The sequence below is a fragment of the Muscardinus avellanarius genome (genome assembly GCF_963383645.1).
Source record: "Muscardinus avellanarius genome assembly, chromosome: 7".
NCBI classification, from domain to species: Eukaryota; Metazoa; Chordata; class Mammalia; order Rodentia; family Gliridae; genus Muscardinus; species Muscardinus avellanarius.
Window position 1 is genome coordinate 28,523,007 of NC_137793.1, and position 19,214 is coordinate 28,542,220.

The 19,214-nt window shown below is 45.5% G+C and overlaps 1 protein-coding gene across 1 annotated transcript; it reads right to left on the reverse strand.

Moving 5' to 3' along the window:
• Positions 1 to 3,585: 3,585 nt before the first annotated feature.
• SCGB3A1 (secretoglobin family 3A member 1) lies at positions 3,586 to 4,778 on the reverse strand (the record flags this gene model as incomplete). Its single annotated transcript, XM_080698867.1, has 3 exons — positions 3,586 to 3,609; positions 3,973 to 4,208; positions 4,724 to 4,778. 3 exons carry the CDS (start codon positions 4,776 to 4,778, stop codon positions 3,586 to 3,588), a joined length of 315 nt encoding a protein of 104 aa, XP_080554993.1.
• Between the last annotated feature and the right edge of the window lie 14,436 nt (positions 4,779 to 19,214).

Consider the following 19,214-nt stretch of genomic DNA (forward strand, 5'->3'; position numbering starts at 1 on the left):
TTCTAGTACTAAAGATCATTTGGTTCAGAATTTGAAAATACTTGTTCATTTTAGATGAGTTGTATAGTATTCGTTTGTAATATTTAGTAGAATTTATTAGCCAAGTCATAACCTGAGGTTTTTTCCCCATAGGATTTAAAATTTTCTCTTTATAATCAACTATTCAAATTTTTCAAAAGATAGAAGGAAAACTTAGTAACTCATCCTGAGTCCACTATTACCCTGATACCAAAACCATACAAACATCTAAGATAAATTGCTTCAAAGGTGTTAAATGATTCTATTAGCTGTGTGTTGCCTTCTTGTCTCTTTATAGTATCAGTAGCCATTGATAAACATACCTAACTCATTACAGGTTGTAAAGTGATAATCTACTTTTATCATTTGCTTACTTTTTATAAAAAGATGGTTTTCTCAAAATATTGGTTACCCAAAGATGTAGATTTTATTGGAAAGGCAGGGTACATTCTCAATTATTAGTGTTAAGAATAATGAGTTGGTTTCCCTGTGTCCTTTAAAGGTAATCAAACAGGCTATTTTCCCCCTATATAAAAAAGTATGGATTTATACATAACTGATAGTTTGTTCATTGTATTAAGTTACAGTGTATTCATTATTCAAAATCACCTCATTTAGATTGGCCCCTATTGCCGGGCGTGGTGGCACACGCTTGTAATCCCCGCTCTTGGGAGGCTGACAGGAGGATCGCACAGGTTCGAAGCCAGCCTCAGCTACTTAGTGAGGCTTTCAGCAACTTAGACCCTGTTTCCAAATATATATATAAATTTTTTTTAAAAGGTCTGGAAGTATAGCCCGGAGGTAGAAAGCCTCTGGGTTCCATCACCCCCCAAAAAATAGATTGGCTCCTGTGTCTTTTGTCTGATAGCCTCCTTTTATTCTGGTATGAAAAATTCCCTTTCTTGTTTCCCACTTGTCTTTCTGGAATCAGCCATTAATTCAAAGATTACTGGTTCCTAAAGTATGAAATCTAGATCTAGAAACAAGATCTAGACGCAAGGATTGTTTTTTTAACTACTACTGGATGGGGTCAGTTTCTATATCATTTTAGGGGACAAAGATGCTGCCTCTCCTGCCCCCCAAGATAAAATACACCAAGCATTTATAGTTATGTCAGATCTTGAGTACTATGGCTTTATTTAACCTTAATGAATTTAGATCAGAATCAGAAACCTTAGGTGTCAGTGGCACTAACATACATTTAACGTATCAGAAATATGCAAGGACTAGTCTGAAGATAGCAATACCGCCACTAAGAGAAGTTTAAGGCTGTTCTGGCAGTTCTTGTCCTTGGAGTCTAACCACCCCCACCACTAAGAGTTAAACACTAATATGATTTGGAATGGTTCTCTAGTAGTTATGCCACTATGGGATAATTTTTTTTTAATTTCAGTTTTTAGAGATTGCCTTTTAAAACATCTTTTATAATGATGTAAACTATTTTTATGGATATAGTTCCAAATTGGCAAAATAAGATATATTTCAATTTAGCTTTCTACACTATTCCCTCTAAGAAATAACCATTTATACACATTTTCTCATTTATCGTTGTGTTTTACATCTTAGGTAAATAGTAATGTGCTATCTTCTTGTGGGATTCCCTGGAAGCACTCAGACAAGTTCGTGTGCAGAAATTTTTTATGTTGTTTTATCTTTGGTACTTGGGATTGAACCCCATTCTTAGATACATCCCCAGCCCTTTTTAAAGATGCAACTGCAGTCAGCTTGGAGATGATACCCTGGGAAACTCCTCCAGGATTCAGTGTACACTAAGTTAATCACCATTATATGGTGGTGTAGAGGAATAAGGAATTAATATTGGGCAAAGGGATAAGTTAAATGGTAACACGGTCATAAAGGCCAAGATGATCCCATTGGGAGGGGGCTGGTGTGGTGAAGACCCTTCAGATTTACCCCACCTTGGGGCAAAGAGTCTAGTCTAGGCCTTTATAACATGGGGCAGGGGTGTGAGCTTCAGTGAAGTTGGATAACTTTGAGGGCAATTCCCAGAAAGCAACTAAGCCGATTGCTGTCAGCTACTGATACTGCAAAGAGTGATCAAGTGAGTACCTCTTTCTGAAGGGGAAGTCTGTGGCAAGCACCACTGCACTTCACCCCTTCACACTGTTCATTTATACTGTTTATATAAGTTTGGGGGCCAGATCATTGAGGATTATGTCAATTTCCCCAGGGATATACAGAATTTGGCCATTGCATCTTGTCCTAAGATGTCAACTGATACTCATGGTCTCTTTCTTCTAAACACTTAATTTCCCCTTCATTGTGTTCCTGGGGAATTTGTAGGTGGAGGGTGGCAGGGCAATCTCATGTTGAGGTGTTATGTCTAATACTCCAAGCCCACCTACCATTGGTTCCAGTAAGCTCCTATAGCGTTCAGTGTACCTGTGGTGAGTTACATGGACATTTAACCCACTTCATTAATTAAGAAGTTGTTACTAGACAACCTACAAAGAGCCCGGGGTCATGCTGAAATCTGTCCCCACCACCATTCCCACTAGAGATTCATGGTTGTGCTACAAAGACCCAACCCATAGCAGTCCTTAGAACAATATGTTGATGAGAATCCAGTTTAATTTAGATCTAGGTGGTTTCAAGTTTAATTTAGATCCAGGTGGTTTCCTTCTTGTACTAAGATGAATTCATTGAAATGACACCCCCAAACGAGAAAAAGTTGTAAGCTGAACTCATTGAAGTGACCCCCAAAATAAAAAAAGTTTTAAATCCCCAGATGTCAAAAAAGGAACCAAAATCACAACTATGTTTTTGTTTAAAATAGGTGAAAATGGATTCAATATGTTAATCATGACTGGTCAAAGACAAACTTCCCAGGAAACACCGTGCAGGGTTAACTGCCTTTAGCAATGTTTGCTGGGAAGGTTCCTCTGAAATGTTCATCAGTGTCCCCATTCCGTGGGCACCTTCCCACCAACATAGGGATTCAGCCTCTGGTAGAAGAGAAATCAAAGCTACCAGGTTACTTGAATGGAACCACAGGGAAAGAAAGCACATCATAAGTAGTACAGCCCTTGACGCTGCTGCACTCCAAATAGCATAAAGGGGGGTGGGGTGGGGGCTATTTTCTACATCCAATTTATTTTTTAATTCATTATTATTTGTAGTGTCGAAAGTAGAACCCAGATGCATTCTGCCTCCAAGCTACATCCCCAAACCCTTTATTTTTTTTGAAACAAGGTCTCACTATTTTGCTGAGTTTTGCTAGGTTGCTGAGGCTAGTCTTGAACCTGCAAACCTCCTGTCTCAGCCTCCCAAGTACTGGGCTTACAAGCATCAACTACCATGCCTGGCTTTTATATATTCAGTTTAATCTGATCCCTGTCACCTTTAATTACTGGCTCTTATGTTATACTCCCCCACCCACCCCCCATCTCCTTACACACTGCATAATACGAGGATTGGCTTTCAGGCCAAAAAACAACTGCAAAGCTGCTCTTAGCCACCTTTATTAAGAAAGGTAGAGTCAGGGCAGCAGGGTTTCCAGTCCTTGTGAGTGGCCAGCATCTCTCGAAGGGTTATTCCAGTCTCCATTCAACCAAAGAATGTCAGGGCTCCCTGGAAAAGAAGCCAAGTTGTGCTACCAACGAGAACTGACTTGAGACCGTGGGTACCTGAGGTCCCGCAGGAAGGAAGGTGTCACAGCTGCTGATGCTTGGGGAGGCTCCTCATGTGACGGATGAGGAGTGGACACCAAAGATGCCACAGCCCACTGGCAGCCTTCCCACAAGAGATGCCCCCCGCCCATCTTTGCAGACCCCCTGCGGTTAGGATATGGGTGACCTTGTTCACACCCAAGGACACTGAGCTACTCCCGGGGGCAGGATGGGAAGCAAGATCTCCCCGACACAGGCCTGGGGGGGGGGCCTCTTGTACAGTTGTGAGGATGGCTGGGAAGGGTGCCCAGGATGCCTGTGTTACCAGCAGCGTCTTCACAGCTCCTACAGCCTCAGGACCCAGCTCAGTGACACACTTCCTGGAGCCCTCTATGAGGTGATCCACGGGGATGCCCAGGCTGGCCAGCATGATCCTCAGAGGGTTGAAGTGGATGAAAGGGGGTCTGGGCACAGCCCCCGCCACAGTGTCTATGGCAGGGGCTAGAGCAGCTGCAGATCCAGCCACAGGCTTGGCCACTGAGTCCATGAAGAAAGCATCTCCTGCTGACACACAAGGAAGACTTGCACCTGCACGCAGGGGGCCCCAGGAGCCTGACGACCCACCTCCAGAAGCCCAGCATCCCAGACCCCCTCACTGATGGCTGCCTTGGGCCTAGTTGGGGGATAGGAGATGTGGAGAGAAGTGGCCACATGGACAGACAGCATGGCCCTATGAGACGACAGCTCAGAGAGAGCCATAGAAAGTGAGGAGGTGATCTGTGGGCTGGAAGGCAGGCATTCCACAGGAGGGGACATTCACACTCGGCCTTGAAGGATAAGAAAAGACACGTACCAGGCAGAGAACAGGGCAGATGCTGTGCTAGCCAAGGTGTGGGCAAAGAGATGCCCAAGGCAGGCATAGTGCTGGAGGGAGGCTTCAGCGAGAAGAAAAAGAGCATAAGCAGGTGACTGCCTGGTGCCCACGCATGCAGGGCCAGGGCCAGCTGGAGTTGGGGCCAGGGAAGAGCAGGTGCCGATTGTGGGTCCCTCTTATGCCAAGGCCCAAGGACACTCACCGTAGTCACTGAGCAGGGCCACACACAGCACCAGGAAGGTTGTGGTGAGCTTCATGGCAGAGTGGGACTCAGTAGATGCCCCGGGACCTAAGATAGCTTCCCAAAGCCTGGCCCTAAGGGCTTCATATACCCAGGGCTGAGGCCTCACCCCAGCTTCCTGAGAGATACATTGTTTGCTCAGCTGATAGAGCTGCAGCCAACTTCCTGCTCTGGTCGGTGGGCCCTGAGAAGCTTGTGCCTTTGTGTCCTCTCAGGTCTCGGGGATTTCCTCTTGGCAGGGTCTCCTTCTCTTGAGAACAAGAACTCAGACGATGCTTTGTCTCCACAAGGCCCACCCAGGCTGGCACCTTTACTTTGTGGTCTGACCCACCTTGTCCTCATCCCAGTGCAGGCCCTGGGGCATGGACCCAGGTGGAGCACAGGTTCTCACATAGGTGGGAAGGGGGCTGGGGGACTTGCACAGATCCCATGGCTAGGAGCCTGCAGATATCACTGGATCAGCAGGTCTGTGGGCCCAGATTATCCCTCAACTGAGGTGGGCGTCTTGATCCCAGAGCATGGGAATGCCATGCCACAGGGCTTCCCATGGCCCCCCCTGATCCTAGGGGTTGGTTGTGGAGGCAGAGAGGAAACTCCAGGCAATCTCCCTAGGTGATCAGACCCTTGTTCCTGGCCACGCACCTCTTTGGTTGGGCCACAGGCAGCTACTGATATAAAGAGATGGTTCTGGGATATTTTTCTGTCTTTGAAGTCATCTTCAAAGCCAGTAGATGGTCCTGGTATATTTCAGAGCTTCTCTGTCGCCTCCAGTAGTACAAGAGATAAAGGGTATAACATGTTGACGCCACTGAAACAGGCTCATCAGTGGGAGGGGTCTGACTTTTCAGGGAGTGCCCTGGAATAATGCCTCTACCGTGGCATCTAAGCATCCCTTGACTTCTGTAACTGGACGTGGGTCTCTAGCCACCCCCAGCTGCCGTTGGCAATAACTCAAGTTATTGAGTTATCCCACACTAGCCAAATCCCATTTGCAGACAGCTTGCGGCTTGTTAATAGTTGACCAGCATGCACACACTCACAGCACCTCCGCTCACTTCTTACACTTTCCCCTGTTTTATCTGGAGATTTTGCATGATAAACCTGGAGTTTGATGTTATGTTTTCTTGGCCAAACATTTCAATGGGAAATGAATCAAGTTCTGACATTTCACCACCTCCCAAGGGGGTTTCATGAGGTAGGGTCACAACTGTCTGTGTTACTAGGACTGTAGTGGGCTCTGTGCCCACACTGAGTGCCCTGAGTTTTTACCCTCGAGGGGACATTTGCCAAGTGGACACTGCACTCACCAGCCACCCTTCAGAAAAGCGAGAGCCAACTGGCCCAACATATAGTAGTAGTTCCAACATATCCATGCTTTTACTCTCTATGGCTAATTTGTCTAAAAATATTAAATGGAGCTAGGTGTGGTGGCACACACTTGTAATCCCAGCATTCGGGAGGCTGAGACTGGAGGATCCCGGTTCGCAGACAGCCTCGGCTACTTAGTGAGGCCCTCCACAACTTAGTGAGACCCTGTTTCAAAATAAAGAATAAAAAATAAGGCTGGGGGTGTAGCTCAGATGTCGCATGCCCCAGGGTTCCATCCTCAGACCCACAAAAAATATTAAATAAAAAATTACAGAAATAAAAAATTATAAATTTTAGATGGCATGCTATTCTGAGTAGTATGATGGAATCTCTTTCCTTCCCTCTCTGTCCTGCCCAAGATGTGAATCATTCATTTGTCCAGGACATCCACTTCTAAGCTACCCAACTTTCAGTCACTTAGGGGCCATCTGTTATCAGATTGACTTGTAGTACTGCTGTGTTTATTTTGAAGTAACCCCTAATTTACTTAATAATGATCCCAAACCACCAGAGTAATAGTACAAAGGTGGCATTAGTGCATAAACACAGAAGGTAACTGGTGCTATGTGACAATGATACAAGGCATGTCGGGAAAACATAGTATAAAGAGAGTTTACTTATCGAGCTTTTAGGGATCCACTGTGTCTTGGGAGGACTGCTGTACTACCTTACACTGTCCAGGGTGACTGTTCTGCCACAAGTGGAGGACTCCAGAAAGGAAACAAGGCCAGGGGCTGTTTCATGACCATGTGGAGAACCGTGGGTTTTCTGGAGTGGAGGCTAATGCCCAAGTGAGCCAGAGAGCAACAAAAGATGAAAGAGGAACGCATAAACATCGTTGAGAAATTTTCCCCAGTTTGAAACCAAGGAGGCAAAAATCTTTGCCACAGAAAAACAAACCAAGGTCTTCCACATCTATGGTGCAGTATCCATGGACTCAACCAACTGCAAGTCCAGTGAAGAAAAAAATTGCATATGCACCAAGCATGTACAGACTCATTTCTTGCCAGTAGTCTCTAAAAATATGGTGTAACGTTAGCTTACATAACATGTACATTGTATTAGATGCCACAAGTCATCTAGAGATGGTTTGAAGTATATGGGAAGATGACTGTAGGCTATGTTCAAATATGACAGCATTTTATAAAAATGACTTGAACACCCACACAGTTTGGTGTCTGCAGAAAGTCCTGAAAGCAATCATCCAACGATACTGAAGGATGACTATACTATATGATCTCACTTATACGTAGAACCTCAAAGAGAAGACCTTGCTGGCCATGGCGGCACTCACCTGAAATTTCAGTACTTGGGTGGCTGAAGCAGGAGGATTTCAGGTTTAAGGCCAGTCTGGGTAATTTAGTGAGATCCTTTAGCAAAATACTGTTTCACATTTGAAATAGGACTGGGAGCTGAGCGTGGTGGCTCACGCTTGTAATCCCAACACTTGGGAGGCTGAGACAGGAAGATCGCACAGGTTCAAAGCCAGCCTCAGCTACTTAGTGAGGCTCTCAGCAACTTAGTGAGACCCTGTTTCCAAATAAAGTATAAAATAGATAGATCTGGGAGTGTAACCCGGAGGTAGAAATCCCCTGGGTTCCATCCCAGGACCACACACACACACACACACACACACACACACAAAAAAAAAAAAATAATAATAATAATAATAATAATAATAGGACTAGGGGTGTGGCCCAAAAGTAGAATACCCCTGGGCAATCCCCAGCACCCCCCCCAATGATAATAATAACCACAAAGTAAAAGTTTAAGTGATGTCCCCATAGAAGTAGAAAGTAAAATTGTGGTTACTAGGGGAAGGGTGGGTGGGAGATGTTGATCAGAGGGTGCAATGTTTTTGGTTAGACTGGAGAAATGTGGTTTTACTTTTAACATTTTAATTGACAAAATTAAATATATTTGTGGTGTGCAACATGATGTTTTGAAATATGTATACATTGTGAAATGGCCAAATTGAGGCAATTAACATGCAATGCCTCATTTTTTTTTGTATGTGCTTGTGGCAAGAGAACACTAAAAATCTACTCTTCACTACTCTTAAGTATATAATACATTTTATTAACTATAGTCACCACATCAAACAGTAGATCTTCTGGACTTATTTTTTCTTGTCTAAGTGAAATTCTGTATCCTTTGACTGCCATCTTTCCAATCCTACCTTCCCAAGATTGAGTTTTTGAGACCTATTGCATGCCATGATAACTATAGTTAAAATTACATATTATATACATTTTTGTATGTCAAAATTGCTGAAAGAGTATATTTAAATGTTCTAACCACAAATAAAAAAATATTTTAGATGTGTGTTCATTAGTATTTTTTTTTTTTGATGTTTTGGGTGCTAGGGATTGAACCCAGGGCATTCTACCTCTTAGCTATGCCCCCAGACCTATTTTTTTAAATTTGGAAACATGGTCTCACTAAATTTCTGAGCCCTCACTAAATTGTTGAGACTGGCCTCAAATCTGCAATCCTCCTATCTCAGCTTCCCAGATACCGAGATTACAGGCCATGTACTACCATGCCTAGCAATGAACCTGATTTGATCATTCTACAATGTATACACATATCAAAATATCACATTGTACACCATAAGTATAGGCGATTATTATTTGTCAACGAAAAGTGGACTTTTGTCTTCTCTTTCTTCTCTTTCCGGGTGTGTCCTGCTTTCCTGTGTCTGCATGAGTCTGAAGTTTTTCAGGCAAACCCCGCAGGGTGGGTGGTACCTGCACCATGTTCCCTTCCAGGAGTGTCACCTCTGTCTGGGATGATGGCAGATGCTTCGGTGAGAAGCTGCTGTGCAACTAAAAATTGTCTAGGACCCCCCCTCACGCGTGTGTGCGTGTGTGTGTGTGTGAGTGTGTGTGCGCACGCGCGCGCACGCGTTCTGCAATGATCTTAGATGACTTCCGGTTACTCTGATGTTTGGAGACATGGGTTGCTGTAGCTTGGAACTTGAGTGTCTCTCCAGTGTTTCATGTGTTAAAGTCTTTGTCCCGAGACAAAGGTGTTATGGGGGGTGACATGAACATTAGGAGATGGGCACAGAGGGAGGAAGCCAGGTCGTTATGTAAGCGCCCTGGAAGGGGATGTAGGAACCTGAGAGGGGTTCTGTCTTCCTTGGCTCCCAGGAGGTGAACAGGTCTCCACCTCGTGCCCCTCCATGATGCACGGTGCCACCCCAAGACAAGCAACAGCGCAGCGACCACATGTGAAGCCATGTGAAACCATGAATCATAAGTTGCTTCTCTGATATTCTGCCACAGTGATGGAAAGCTAACGCATGGGCTTGACCATCAAAGCGTAGAGGTGGGGAGAAGTCCGCTGTTACGAGGGCCAGCCCCTCGGGTCTAGCAACAGCGGAAAGACCACGAACTCTACCCAGTGCTTGTGGGTGGCAACCATGGAACGCGCTCTCTCTCTCTCTCTCTCTCTCTCTCTCTCTCTCTCTCTCTCTCTCTTTCTCTCTTTCCTCCCCCTCTCTCTCCCTCTTTCAAACAACTATGAAGAAGTTGAGGGTTGAGGAGTTAGACTGTGATTCTTGGTAGGGATTTAATTTATTATTTATTTATATTATTTTGGTAATGGGAATTGAACCCAGGGACATTCTATCTTCGAACTATACTCCCAGCCCTTTTTCTTTCTTTATTTTTATTTGAAAATAGGGTCTCGTTAAATTGTTGAGATTGGCCTTAAACTTGTAATCCTCCTGCCTCAGCCTCCCAAGCATTGGGATTACAGGTGTGTGCCATACCTGGCTAATTTATTATTATTATTATTATTTTGCGTGTCTGGGGATGGAACCCAGGGGCATTTAACCTCTGAGCTACACCCCCTGCCCTATTTTTTATTCTTTTTTTTTTTTTTTTTTTTTTGGTGGTACTGGGGTTCCTGGAAGCCCTTCTATCTCCGGGCTACACTCCCAGACCTATTTTTACATTTTTATTTGGAAACAGGGTCTCCTAAGCCAGCGTGCGGCTAGCTTCGAACCTACGCGATCCTCCTGTCTCTGCCTCCCAAGCGCGGGGATTACAAGCGTGCGCCACCACGCCCGGCCTTTATTCTTTATTTTGAAACAGGGTCTCATTGAGTTGCAGAGGGCCTAAGTCGCTGAGGCTGTCCGCAAACCACGATCCTCTGGTCTCAGCCTCCCGAATGCTGGGATTACAAGCATGCATCACCACTCCCGGCTAGGAATATTTAATGAGATAATTTCTTTAAAAATTATCTTCTAAAAATATCTTCTTGTTTGTAAGCATATTTTTTCTGATCTTGAACACAAGTTCCTTGTACCTTTTTTTTGTTGTTGTTGATACTGGGGATGGAACCCAGGACCTTCTCCTTCAAGCTATAACCCCAGCCCTTGTTATTTTTGTTTGTTTCTTTGTTCTCCTATCACAGTCTCTCAAGTATTGGGATTATAGGTGTGCACCACTACACCCAGGGCTTGTACTTTTGTCTGCTAAATTCTGTCTGCTGTTCTTTGCTGAATCTTCCCAAATTCTGCAACAGAATGTTTTACTATAGTCCTCAATGGATTGTGGGATTTTTAAAAATTTCTACTTGGTACTAGAGATTGAATCTAGGGGCATTCTACCTCTGAGCTACACCCCCAGCCCTTTTATTTTTTTTCATTTTGAAACAATATCTCACTAAGTTACTGAGGCTGGCTAAGAAGAACCTATGATCCTCCATCTCAGTCTTCCAAATACAGGGATTATAAGCATGCACCTCCAGCCTGGCTAATTAACTATTTTGATACAAACAATTCAGTGGCCTTTAAAAGTACATGTACAGAGCCAGGTGTGGGCCACCAGTAATCCCAGTACTTGGGAGGCCGAGACAGGAGTATTGCAGGTTTGAGGACAACCTCAGCAAATTAGTGGGACTCTCAGGAACCTAGCAAGACCCTGTTTCAAAACAAACAACAACTAAATAAATTAAAGGTCTGGGGGTGTAGCTCAGAGGTAAAATACTCCTGGGTTCAGTCCCCAGTATCATTAAAAAAAAAAAAAAAACAAAGTATAGCCAGGCATGGGGACACACACTTGTAATCCCAGTGCTTGGGAGGCTGAGATTAGGGGATTGCAAATTTGTGGCCTGCCTCACCTACTTCCTGAGGCCCTTTGCAATTTAGTGATACCCTGTTTCAAATAAAGAATAATAAAAAAAAGGGCTGGGAGCGTATCTCATAGATAGAAAATTCCCCTGGGTTCAATCCCCAGTAACACACACACACACACACACACACACACACACACACACACTATACTCAGTGTTGTACAATCACCACCTCTATTTCCAAAACATTCCCATCACCCCAAAAGGAAACTTCATACCTACAAAGCTGTGCCTCCCAATCCCTCCGTTTCCTGCAGCCCTTGGCAATCATCAATCTGTATTCTGTCTCTATGGATTTACCTACTCTGAATATACCGTAGAACTTTTTTGTGTCCAGCTTCTTAGCATAATATTTTCAAGGTCAATCCACGTTGTAGCAAGTGTCAACACTTCTTTTTACAGCTGAATAATATTCTATTCTAAGTGTACACCCCAATTTGCACCTCCATTCATCTATTGATGGACATTTGGACTCTCTCCATCTTCTGGCCATTGTAAACAGGGCTGCTTTGAGCCCATGAGAACGTGTGTGGGGGTGAGCACCTGTGTGAGCACCTGTTTCTGTTTCTTGTGAATATAAAACCAGCAGTGGCATTTCCAGGTCATAGAGTAGTCAGTCCTATTTAAGTTATTGAAGAGCTACAAAACTGTTTTCCATAGCAGCTGCACCATTTTATGTTCACACTGGTGATAAGTGAGAGTTCTAATTTTCCCACATTCCCATCAACCCAGGGGCATGCTACCTCCAAGCTATACCCCAGCCATATTGTTTACTCTTTATTTTGAAACAAGGTCTCACTAAGTTTCAGAGTGCCTCACTAAGTAGCTGCGACCGGCCGCAAACCTGTGATCCTTCTGTCTCAGCCTCCCAAGCGCTGGGATTACCAGCTTGCATCACCACACCTGGCTCCTCTCATCAACTCTTATTTTATTTTATTATTACTATTGCCATGCCGTTCATTTGTATTTATGTAATGTCTAACTATTTATCTAATGGCTAATGATGTTCACCTTTTCATATGTATATCATTTATATAACTTTTTTGGGAAAATGTTTATTTTAAAGCTAAATTAGCCGGGCGTGGTGGCGTAGGCTTGTAATCCCGGTACTTGGGAGGCTGAGACAGGAAGGATTGCAGGTTCATGGACAGCCTCAGCTATTGAGTGAGGCCCTTCACAACTTAGTGAGACCCTGTTCCAAAATAAAGAATAAAAAAAAAAATAGGGCTGGGGTGTGTAGCTTGGAGGTAGAATGCCCCTGGGTTCCATCCCCAGTACCCCAGTACCACAAAATTAAAATTAAAAAAAAAAAACTAAGTTGTTTGTCTTTTTTATTCTATACGGTAAGAGTTCTTGCTGGATGTGAGTACTATGAGTCACAAAGTTGGTTTGACAGTGACAAAGTATGACTAACGGTGTGTTTTTTTTGTGGTACTGGGGATGAAACCCAGGGGCATTCTACCTCTGACGACACCCGCAGCTCTATTTTTTATTCTTTATTTTGCAACAGGGTGTCACTGAGTTGCAAAGGGCCTCACTAAGTAGTTGAGGCTGTCAGCGAACTCTAGTCCTCTGGTCTTAGCCTCCCAAATGCTGAGATTACAGCAGGCACCAGGCTCAATACTGTGCTTTTGATTGACAGTATGCTGTGGAATAATATAGCATAGTTGCAAACAAATATTATGAGATAAAATTAGCATATTATAAACAAATATTATGGGATAGAATACTATAGGATAGTGGTAAACAAATATGGGTGATAGTTCAGGTCCCTCCCTTCCCCCACGAGACCCCGCAGCAGGGACAGGAGGCAGAACCCTGGAAGCCAGAGCGGAGATGCCGGGAGAGTTCAGGCATCGCGAGGCAGACTCCAGAGGTCGGGAGACTACGGATGAGAATCTGCATTCCCACACTGCTAGCCCCACCCCAAGCCCCTGCTTTAAACATGGGTACAAGCCGGGCATGGTGGCACATGCTTGTAATTCCAGCATTCGGGAGGCCGAGACCTGGAGGATCGCGGTTCGCGGACAGCCTCAGCTACTTAGTGAGGCCTTCTGCAACTCAATGAGACCCAGTTTCAAAATAAAGAATAAAAAATAGGGCACGGGGTGTAGCTCGGAGGTCAAATGCCACTGGGTTCCATCCCCAGACCCGCAAAAAAACCCAAACAAACAAAAAAACAAACAAACAAACATGGGTACTTCTGCTCTGCGGACTGCGTGTGGCTCATAGGTTCCTTCCCTCATGGTCTGGAGACATCATTCGCGAGGGGCCAGGTTTGATTAAAGCAGCTTTTTCTGATAACTCGGCTGGTGTTTACCTCCTTCGCAACTCCCCAGCTCAATTTCAATGTTACAATGGGTTAGTTGTAAATGAGTAAATGTAAGTGGCCAATTGAAAGAAAGTGACCTGCACAATCTCCTAACCAATCAGAAGAAAGATAAGCAATCCAGCTATGACTGCTCAGGAAAACCCTATATAAAGAAAGGCCTGAAGCCAGTTAAAGTGGAGTGAGGCAAGTGGTTGCCCTGGGGCCACGACCGCATCACTGTTGAGCCCAGTCATCCGAAGGTGCCCCCCCCCCCCCCCCCCGCCCGCCTGAAGTGTCTGTGATTGTCTGGCACCACGGCTCCTGTCCCTCCAGCCTACCTCTCAGACCTGAGTCACTCACTCAGAGCGGGCCCCACGAGCACGCCTAGGTCAACAGCCTGAACTCTCCCATTTCACAGATTGGACTTTGAATTTGGACTTTGATAGTGCATTGTGTAAATGTGAACTTAAAATGTATGTGTAAGACCTGGGCGTGGTGGCGCACGCTTGTAACCCCAGCATTTGGGAGGCTGAGACAGGAGGATCATGGTTCTCAGGCAGCCTTGGCTACTTAGTGAGGCCCTTTGCAACGCAGTGAGACCCTGTTTCAAAATAAAGAACAAAAACTAGGGCTGGGGGTGTGGCTCGGAGGTAGAATGCCCCTGGGTCCATCCTCAGTAACACACACACACACACACACACACACACACACACACACACACACGTGTGTGTGTAATTAATAGAATATGCTTCGAGTCTCATTTGATAGAAGTCCACCAAGGATACACTTGAACATTGGGTGGTGACGATCCCTTTTTGCTTTATGGTCAATAAAGCTGATATGGAAGGACACAAGTTGTGTGTATTCCTTGTTTTATGATGCAGATGGCTAACAACAGCTACATAACAAGATCCATTGTAAAAAAAAAAAAAAAAAAAGCAACCAGGAAGATGTTCTAACTTGGATGGGGACAGTGGGATGCCCCAGCTCCCCCCCCCCCCACACACACACCATCTTAGGGATGAAACAGGTGCCTTAGGGGAAGCGCTGGAAGCAGGCTCAGCTCCAGGCCCAGCTCTGCCACGACACTGAGCCAAGGCCTCGGGATTTCTAGCAGGTCCAGCCCACCTTCCTGGGTAGAGGAGAGGCCTGACTAAAAAGGGGACAGGCTTGCTCTTGGTCTTGCTGAGAGAGCCTGAGAATGGATGCCATGGGCATGTTGCTTCCGTGTGGCCTCTCCTGCCCCAGTCCACATCATTAAAGAGATGGTTGGTTACCCACGAGGTGAGCAAGCCCCACCCCCGTGACTATGAGGAGTCAGCACTGACTCAGATAGAGATCCCTCCTCCTCCTCCTCTTCCTTCACTCTCCTCTTCCTCTGTCTCCCCCACCTCCTCCTCCACTTTCTTCTTCGTCCTTCTCCTCCTCCTTCTTCTTTTGTGTGTGCTAAAACATACACAACACAAAATTTACCATCTTAATCTTTTTGTGTGTGTGGTGTTAAAGGATTAAACTCAGAGGAATTCTACCTCTGAGCTACATCCCCAGTCCTATTTTTGTTTCTTAATTTGAAACAGGTTCTCACTAAATTATTAAGGCTGGCTTTGAACCTGAGATCCTCCTGTCTCAGCTTCCCAAGGACTGGGATTACTGATATGCACTTCCATACCCAGCCCATCTTAATAATTTTCCCTTTCTTTCTTTCTTTCTTTCTTTCTTTCTTTCTTTCTTTCTTTCTTTCTTTCTTTCTTTCTCTCATTTTGTGGGACTGGGAATTGAAATCCAGGGGATTTCTACCTCTGAGCTACACTCACACACCCACAGTCATATTTTATCTTTTTTATTTATTATTTATTTATTTTGTGGTATTGCGTTTACTGGAAACCCTTCTACCTCCGGGCCACACTCCCAGACACCTACTTTTTATATTTTTATTTGGAAACAGGTCTCTTAAGCCAGTGAGGCTGGCTTCGAACGTGCGCGATCCTCCTGTCCCCGCCTCCCAAGCGCGGAGATGACATGCGTGCGCCACCACGCCCGGCCCATGAATTTGTTTTTTGCCTCTTCAGTTTCACTGGTAGAAGACTCATTCTTACCATAGATCTTAGTAACCTCAGCATACAACTATTTTCTTTCCTTTTTAAGGCTGAGACTTCTACATTCTCACTGAAAAGAAACACTTTATGATTTCTCTTTGGCAAATCTGAATTGCTGGCATCACTCTCTCGTGCTCTGGGGTTGTTATTAAATTAAATAAAGGTCATTTGAACACGAACACTGGGACACTGTGTCAGTTGCTCTTATAATAGAGATGGCTACTAAGAGGCTAATGAACCAGTAGTATATACTGTGTGGCTATGTTGGGCAAAGGGAGGACTCATGCCTATGCAGGACAGAGACAGAAACAGGGAGTTTCGGCATGGTACTCAGAAAGGCATGATTTTAAAATCATAATTTAAAACTTATAAATGAATTGTTTATTTCTGGAACTTTCCATTTAAAGATTTTTGGACCCCAACTGACTGTAAGTAATTGAAACAGTGCAAGGTGAAATCTCAGATAAGAGAGAACTACATACCCAGAAGTGGGACTGCTGGATCATATGGTAGTTCTATTCGTAATTTTTTGAAGAGTCACCAAATGATTTTTTTGCAACAGCTGTACCGTTTTGCATTTCCACCAACAGTGCACAAGAGCTCCAGGTTCTCCACATGTTGGTCAACACTTGTCATTCTTCAACAGAATTCTGTGGTCTTGGTCCAGGTGATTAGACTGGTAGATGTTAGGAGCTGACCCTGGGCCCACCCACCGCCGTGCAGACCGAGGACTGGAGGAAGCTGATTGCAGGGAAAACCCAAAATGGCGTGTGTAGCCGTTTCACCAACAGGAGGTGAAGGCCAGCAACCTGTGTAGCCGTAACAGCTCTTGTGTTTCTTGTATCATTCCTGTGACCTCCCGGCATCTCCTTCCAGGAATTCTTTATCCTTTTTTTGGGAGGGGGGTAGGGATTGAATTCAGGGGCATTCTGCCTCTGAGCTACACCCCCAGTTCTTTATTTTTTTGCGTTTTGAAATAGGTTCATCCTTCCTAAGTTGCTGAGGCTGGCTTCAAACCTGCAATTCTCCTGTCTCAGCCTCCCAAGTATTGTAATCCAAGGGATTACAGGCATGCATCACCATGCCTGGCCCATTCTTTATCTTTAAAACAATTTTCTAGCCAGGTGTGGTGGTGCACACCTGTAATCCAAGTACTTTGGAGGCTGAGACAGGAGGATCACAGGTTCGAGTAGAGCCTCAGCAAGTAGTGAGACTCTTAACAACCTAGTGAGACCTTGTTTCCAAATAAGAAATAAAATAGGGGTGGGGGCGCAGCTTGAAGGTAGGATGTCTCTGGGTTCAATCCCCAGTACCAAATATAAAAGAAAAGAAAAAGAAAACATTCTTTAGGTTGGAGTATAGGTTAGTGGTACAGCACTTGTCTAGCATAATCAAGGAATCCCTGGGTTTTATCCCTAGCACTGCAACAAACAAACAACAAAACCTTGAAAGCCCTCCTTATTTCTGGCTCACAGTGATTTAAGTGGGTCTCTTCCTGTTTCTTCGGACCTGCAGTATGACCACAGGCTTCTTTCACATTCATTCAAAATTTCCAATTCTCCAAACACACCCCCACAGCTGCCCAGGAAACTACGCCCTCACATCCCTGAGCACCATGGAGGAGGTGGGGAACTCGCCACTGTCGACCAAGTTGTGTTGATTAAGGCCAGACTTAAGCCAGGCCAGGCCAGCCCTTCACCCCACATTATCTTGATGACTGACCCTCACGGACCATCCATGGCAGCGGATGGCCTCCAAATAAGCTTCCTAACTGACGCCATAACCAGTCATGCCATACTTGGTGACTCAAAACAGCATACATTTATTCTAACTCACTCTTCTGGAGGCCAGGAGTCTCACATCACTGGCTAAAAGCAAGGTGTCCCTGGGGCTGTGCGTCTGGAAGTCTATGGGAAATCCGCTCCTAGCCACTTCCAGGATCTGGTGACTGCCGGTATTGGCTTGTGGCCACAATAGTCTCGGCCTCTGTGATAACACTGCATCCTCTGTGATAACTGTGTGCAGTGTATCAAATCCCTGTCTCCCTTTTATAAGATTACAAGTGATTGCATTTGGTTCACCTGGGTAATCCAGGAGAATCTCCTCATCTCAAAACAACTTAAACATGTTGCCCAGACTCTTTTTTTTTCATATAAAGTAGTATCAAAAGGCTCTAGGAAGCCATCTGTGGTGGCACGTACTTGTAATCACTGTGCTTGAGAGGCTGAGACAGGAGGATCGCAGGTTCTAAGCTCAGCCCCAGCAACTTAACGAGGCCCTCAGCGACTTAGCGAGACCCTGTTTCAAAATAAAAAATAAAAAGGGCGGGGGTTGTAGCTCAGAGTTAGACTCTTCTGAGTTCAATCCCCAGTAAACACAGACAGACACCAGACATACATACACACACACACACACACACACACACACACACACACACATGCACACACACACACTCACACAGTCTAGGAATTGGGGCCTGGATAGATTTTTAGGCATTTGTGGTATTGGGGATGGAATCCAGGTGCATTCTACCTCCAAACTATACCCCCAGCCCTATTTTTTATTCTTTATTTTAAAACAGTATTTCACTAAGTTGCCAAGGGCCTCACTAAATAGCTGAGGCTGGCCACGAACTGTGATTCTCCTGTCTCAGCCTCCCAAATGCTGGGATTACAGGTGTGCGCCACCACGTCCGGCTCCCCACCTTCCAATTTCTGCATTGTTTCATTGCAGGCCAGGCCAGCCGAGGGTCTCTAGCATGGGCGTCACCTGGCATAGGGAGAGGTGGGGGCAGGCAGTGGTTGTCAGCACACAGCTTGGGCCTTTTCCACCCTGTTCGTGCATGCAGAGGGCTGGGTTGATTCTGAGGAAACACTTGGCACCTTTTGCTCATGACACGGTCAACCTGTCCTGGGCAACATTTGCAGGACGTCCTTTGGGCCAAAACAAACATCCGCACCTCACCTTAGCCTCTGGGAATGCAGGAAGTGTTGGAGGTAAAGGCCCTTGGCAGCCCTGGGCACGGGCCTTGGCAGCCCTGGGCACGGGCCTGCAGAAGGACCAGGAGGCCTCAAAGTCTGGTGCTCAGCTGATGGGATGCTCCAGCCAGGGCAGCCGTGCAGAATGTGCCAGCCGCCTCTGCCTGAGCTCCATCATGGCTCCTGGCTTCACAAACACCCGTGGCGGCCTGCCCTGCAGCATTCTGAGTGTCGTGACTCAGGCAGCAGAGCTGGCAGTGCTGGGGATGCAGTCTCAGCCGCAGTGGGGCTGCTGTGCTCCTTGATTTACACCAACCGACCCCACTCCCTAGGCCTGACCTTCTTTCCCATGCTCAGCCCCCTATCCCAGGTCTCAGTGTGTGTCTAGACCCAGGATGGCCCCCAGCCATGAATACCCGTCCTGGCCCAAACTGTGACTGCCGTAAAACTTAGATATGCGGGGTGGGGCGCTCTGTACAGCAGACCCCTGACACACCAGGGCACCCGTGAGCTCCCTTTTTATTTTCTTTCTCTTTCTCTTTTTGTTAAATCAC